Consider the following 6,194-nt stretch of genomic DNA (forward strand, 5'->3'; position numbering starts at 1 on the left):
GTGTGGACAGGTGTCTTATACAGAATTCTTGCTGGTTGGTAGGGGATCAAATACATATTTCACTCACTGAAATGCAAATCAATTTCTAACATTTATATTGTGTTTTATCTGGATTTTTTGGTTGATATTCTGTCTCTATCCGTTAAAATAAACCTACCATATAAATTACAGACCCTTCATTTCTTAGTTAGTGGGCAAACTTACAAAATCAGCAGGGGATCAAATAAATATTTTCCCTACTGTATATGTGATACATGAAAGTCTTGTAATTCTGATTTATTTATGCATGTTACGGCAGATGCCATTTTACAAAATGTGACTCATTTAAGAAATGTTTAATAATGGTTATAAAAATTAAAAGTCTCTTCAGATGATTTATATGAAATGTGAAAATATATTCTACAGTTATATGGACTGATTTTTTTTTTATACATTCCTTTATTACACATCTGTTTTAATATAGATTACTATATATATAGGCTACAGCTGAATTGCATTACAAAGTTAGCATTAAAAGCGGTTGTTTTTTTAATATACACAGAAAATATTTTTTTCTGATCATTATAAATAAATCCTCTGATAATTGAAAAAGTGCCACTTGAACTGTATGTATCAGGTTTGAAAGTTGTGCGCGAGGTTAACAGAACATAAACCTCTCAGCTTTACTCAGCCATATTTATGGATGAAAATATACATAGGTAAATGTCTGGCAGAGGATACTGAGGCTAGCAGCAGTTACATGAGGTCTGAGTATATGTGTGATGACTTCAGAAATGTGGAGTTCTCTATTTCTTATCACTCTTAATGCCTGTGTTTCTGAAACATTCAGAAGGAAACTGGCTACCAAAATGGAGACCACAGCTGTGCACAATGCTTGGTTGAAAATGAAACCTGTGGATGACTGCTATATGTACAAACTTGGTTAGCATCAGAGCTACAAACCGGACATGACTAGTGATGTGTTAAAGCGCCTCTTATACATGTAACAGGCTTATTGGGATATTAAATGCATCATAAAATCTCAGTTAACTCTTTATCACATACAAACCAAGGGTCCATAAAATCAACAGTGAACTGGAACTGACTTGAGACCGTCTCTTCATTGCGTTTTGAAGAGACTGGACATAGTGACATAGGCTTCGTCTTTACATTCTCGTTGAGCTGCCGTTACGCTCTGAGAGCTGCCATGTTCGCTTTCTTTCAACAAATCTGATTCATCTAACAGTCTAATTTTAAGGTGGGACTGCTCTCTTGGAAGACATCCATCAGCTTTCATGTCCATTTCACTCACTGATGTTCTTGAGGAACTGGCTTGACTGTAGCGGCACTCATCCAGGCCGTCCTGAAGCTCAGTAGATGGCTTTTCATCAACGTAATCCACACGGTGTATGAAGACGTCACTGAATATCTCAGGACTGAAAGTGAAAGGAAGGCCCTGAAAACATAAAAACAGTCTGTATGAAGATGCTGAGTCTCACGTTTAATCTTGCAGAACGTCAAAGAAGCAATGAGAAATTGAATTACCCTTTGCATTTGTGCAAGAGTTGCCTTCGGGTGTGGGATGTTTGGTGTAATGTAGTCTTTTATGCTGGATTAGAAAACATTATTACATTAAATTGTTAGAAAATAATAAAATAGCTTTTTGTGTGTTTATTTTTTTTAAATGAGGTAAAAAACTCACTGCGCTCTCCATCGCAAGGTCCCCAAACCGATGATGAGCACCAGAATGACAAAGAAGGTGATGATGAAACCAATCTTTGGAAAATTATTTTCTGTGGTAGGAACTGTAGAACCTGTGTCATTGTTTATAGCATCACAATTTATCAGACACGATTAATAACGGTTAAAATGCTTTTTTATACATTTTCTTAATGCTAAAGCTATTTGATTCTTCTCCTACCCAATAATGAGTACAAAAAGGAGTGTTTATCATACTAAACATAGTGGTATCTTCTCATGTAACAGACATCTGATCTCCAGTCAGATCCACTCACTTGTTATAGTGAAAGTTGCATTTGAACTCCACTCACTCCAGTCGCCAGCAAAAAAGTCCCACGGTTTTGCTCTAACACGTGTGTAGTAAACACCATCTCCAACAAGTCTGTCCCTGCTGATACTGTAGTTCCTATATTTTATAATGGGTCTGATGGGCTGTGGAGAAAGAAAACATAGGTGTTGTTTATTTGTTAAAAGAACTCAAAATTGACTTTTTTTTTGTAGGAAAGGTCAAGTCAAACCAACAAATTGTTGTGAGAAACACCTTATCTGCAATTTTGTCCCTCCAGATTTCCAATTGGAATTCAGGGTTTTTAACATATTCATGAATGTGTTCAAACCATATGAAAACTTCTTCTGTGTCTTCCATGTAAGTGGCAAGCTTCATTTCAGGAGCTGGGATTTTGACTGTAAAGACAAAGACAGATTAGATAGACACACAGACAGACAGACAGACAGCAGACAAGACACAGACAGAGACAGATAGATAGATAGATAGATAGATAGATAGATAGATAGATAGATAAGACTTGCCCATTTTTGACAGGTCGATGACATTTTTAATAACCTCATTTCCTATGTGTAGCTCATATTTTGCTGTAACAATCAAATTCTCAAAAATAAAGTCTTGTGGTCTTTTAGTAGCATTTGTACACTTTTTTTCCAAACCTTCCATTTTGCTAAATAGGAGAAAAACAAACAAACAAACAACAACTCTTATTTCCATTTTATTCAACATTAGTGCTTCAAGCAAAGATTGATTCACAATACATTAAAACCCTCTAGTGACAGAAACCTTTTTTTATTAAGTTACTGACAGATATTTTACATCAATTTACAGTAAATATGTCTAATGAAATACCAGAGTGTCATGAATTTGACCTCCTCAGGGGGTTCGTCGAGCGAGCAGATGAGGTTACTTTGACTGACGGTCATAGTAGACGTGCAGGTCACATCATCTAACCAATCTAAAAGGAACCAAGAGGAGAAAAACAAAATGCCATTTTTCTAGTCAACACCTTATGTTAGTGTGCTTCAATGAAAACTAGCCTAAATGATAGTTTCACATGAATTTACCCCCAAAGGCGTATAACTCTTTATGATCATAATCATATATGACTGCATACAATCTAGCAACATTTACAGTCATTATGCAGGAATACTTGCCAGTGATTTTAGTAAAGACTGAACAACTAAAATTACCACTCCCATTGAAAACTTATTTTAAAAAGTGAAAATAATAATAATCTATGGATTCTCAGTTTATTATTTACAGTCTCATTTCTCAGAGTACTCACCAAAATCTCCACTCTCTGACAGAACCAAAGGACAGGAAACAACAAAGAGCATCCATAAAACACCCGCCATCTCTTATCCAGCAGTACAGGCCTAGATCACTCACGTCTTCATTACTCACACACGGTTTACTGACGAGTGACAGCTCACAGTGGTACTTTCAGAGGTGAGAGGAAGAGAGAGAGAGCGGTAGAAACACAGAGAGGGTGCTTGTCATTTCTTATTTGTGTTTCCTTTCATTGCTTCCTTTTCACGTGTCTTAGCTCCACCCCTTTAATTGAATCAGATTTGTGCCTTTAATTTTGGAAGCAACTTCTCAAGAAACTACTGAAAATCTAAACTGAAAATTAATAAAATGTCTTGAAACTAAAAAAAAAATAGCATGCCAAATTTTGACTTCATATTTAAAGGGGTCATATAATGTTGCTAAAAAGAACATTGTTTTGTGTATTTGGTGTAATGAAATGTGTTTATGCGGTTTAAGGTTCAAAAAACACATTATTTTCCACATACTGTACATTATTGTTTCTCCTCTATGCCCCGCCTTTCTGAAACGCATCGATTTTTACAAAGCTCATCAGTCTGAAAACACTAGGTGTGCTGTGATTGGCCAGCTATCCAGTGCGTTGTGATTGGCCGAATTCCTCAAGCGTGTGACGGAAATGTTATGTCCCTTATCATATTGTGATGCCTGCGGCAGCCACATGTGACGACCTCGGGCTGGACTCCGCTTCGTCCACGGTGAAAGCCGATCTGGCGATCGACAGCACGAAGTTGAAGTATTTCCTCAGCGACCAGCACAGATCAGCTCCAGGCATGACGAAGCGATATCGTCCTCTTTTGGAAGACCAAACAAAGTAGTATCGCTTTCACAACGAAACACACAGCGCCTTCACGACATGGCGGCGGCGGCAACAACAATACTACAGTGAGAATAAAAGTTACGCCTTCTTCTTTGCGTGAACATTTGGGCGGCGTTATGCAAATCTTCCCAGATAGTGACGTAGGTATGTGGGGGCGTGTTAGAACGATCCATTTTAGGTAGGCGTGGCTGACTCTTAACTTTTATAAAGAATATCTCTTTGGATTTGAGACTTTAGTCTTTGCAACTTTACAGATCTTCTTTATGCACCAAGAGCTTGTAACACTCCAAAGAGAAAGGAAAAATTTAAATCGCATCATATGACCCCTTTAAATACACTGCATGCTTCACTAACTGTTTTCCTCATCTCTACTTACAAATGGCTGTCAGAATTTTCATTTACGCCTCTGAAGTGTTTGTTTACACTCCCTGAGTTTTCGTTCGCCATTCTGTCGCAAATCGTTCGTGGGGGCAGCGGTGGGTTCTCATTGGCTGGCGAGTTTTGGAGTAGAGTCGTCAGTGTTGTGTTGTTTACAAATGCGAGTGAGAAGAGGATCTGCTTTAAGCGGATTCATATCTCATTAGAGAGATATAAAGATAGGAGTGTTATTTTTTTTATCTGCATTTAACTTATAGGCCTACTTAAGCTCTCAGGAGCAGTAGTCTATTTGTCTGCGTGAGAGATCAAACGCCTAGGGATGTCCTATATATTATAGCCTAATATAATATAATAATATACAGTGCTCTGGGAGAATATTCGTTTGTTCCAGATAATGCTAAATGAGGACAGTTATTTTAACTCCATTTAGGGTTCATTTATCATGGTAGTTTTCTCCAAACCACTTGAGGGCAGTGTCAGTAGATTGACAGCAATATTGTAACAGTGGCTACAATCTTGCGTTCCAAATATTCATTGCTTGATGACATCATTAATCCAAGATGGCTGACAGCGGATAGTCATGTGATAAATGCCCCAGGCATATCTGTGAAAAACTTTTATACAAGGAGGTCAATTGAGGAAAAAAAATATTAGTATGTACAGTAAAGTATGTTGAATATGCTAGTATTTTATAAACTAAAATTTAGAGTAAAATGTCGTTTGTATTCACCAAAAACCAACTGTCCACGTATGTGGAGGTCATGCAACAGTGGAGTCAGATTGCATAAAGTCTGTAACCTGCTAGTATATCTATTCTATTTTTTCAAAGATGTTATGAATTGTCTTATATTGTAATAAAACAGACATTTAACAAATATATCAGCATAAATAACCATTTAAAATGACATATTACAGCATTAAATGGCAACTTTACACATACATATGGAGACAAATCTGCATTTTGCCTTCCAAACAGGGACAGCATAGGTCAAGGAGTCAGTACAGAATAATAGAGAATATCCCAGAGGACAGTGGAAGTGACAGTGACAGCAGTGATGAGTATGTGCCAGCAAAGAGCAGCCCTGAGACAGACAGTGATGCAGAGAGTTTTATTGTTATTATATTGTAATATTATTGTTTTTAATAACTGAGCTGATATAAATAGCATAACATGCCAATTAAAAAAACACATGTCCCATTTTACGCCTTTGTTGCATGGTGTCCACATACGTGGATGTCCAGTTAATTATTTAACTGTCCAGTTAAATAATTTTTAAATAAAAATGAATTTTGTAAAAAATGAAAATGGATTTAAATTTTAGCATCATATTAAAGTAATAAAAAGAATCATAAAAAATCTAGATAATGTTTTCCATAATTCATGCATGAAAGGGATTTACATTGCAACAATACATAACTACAATAACTTTGTCTAGTGCACTTAAGATAGTTTATAGCATGATTTGTGAAAATTTAACTATACTGAATGACATGGCATAGACTTCTTCATGGCTAGTTTTTGAGTATTTCATTTCATTCTGTAACCTACTTGTTCTAAGGATCTGTGTGTACTGGTGTTAAATGCTACTGTTTTTGACAGCGTTGATAACGTTTATGACAGATAATATCATAATTTTTTTTGCGTTTCCCTTACCGAATGTC

General features: G+C 36.4%; 1 protein-coding gene across 1 annotated transcript; it reads right to left on the bottom strand.

Annotated features, from left to right (window-relative positions):
* Positions 1-450: 450 nt before the first annotated feature.
* Positions 451-3,657, bottom strand: LOC107681106 (interleukin-7 receptor subunit alpha-like). The gene is made up of 8 exons (XM_016477270.1): positions 3,294-3,657; positions 2,858-2,963; positions 2,530-2,675; positions 2,261-2,403; positions 1,995-2,151; positions 1,682-1,793; positions 1,525-1,588; positions 451-1,435 (listed from the first exon to the last, which is right to left on the bottom strand). Exons 1-8 carry the CDS (start codon positions 3,361-3,363, stop codon positions 1,100-1,102), a joined length of 1,134 nt encoding a protein of 377 aa, XP_016332756.1. The 5' UTR covers positions 3,364-3,657; the 3' UTR covers positions 451-1,099.
* Between the last annotated feature and the right edge of the window lie 2,537 nt (positions 3,658-6,194).

The sequence above is a fragment of the Sinocyclocheilus anshuiensis genome, unplaced genomic scaffold (genome assembly GCF_001515605.1).
Source record: "Sinocyclocheilus anshuiensis isolate Anshui unplaced genomic scaffold, SAMN03320099.WGS_v1.1 scaffold412, whole genome shotgun sequence".
NCBI lineage: Eukaryota > Metazoa > Chordata > Actinopteri > Cypriniformes > Cyprinidae > Sinocyclocheilus > Sinocyclocheilus anshuiensis.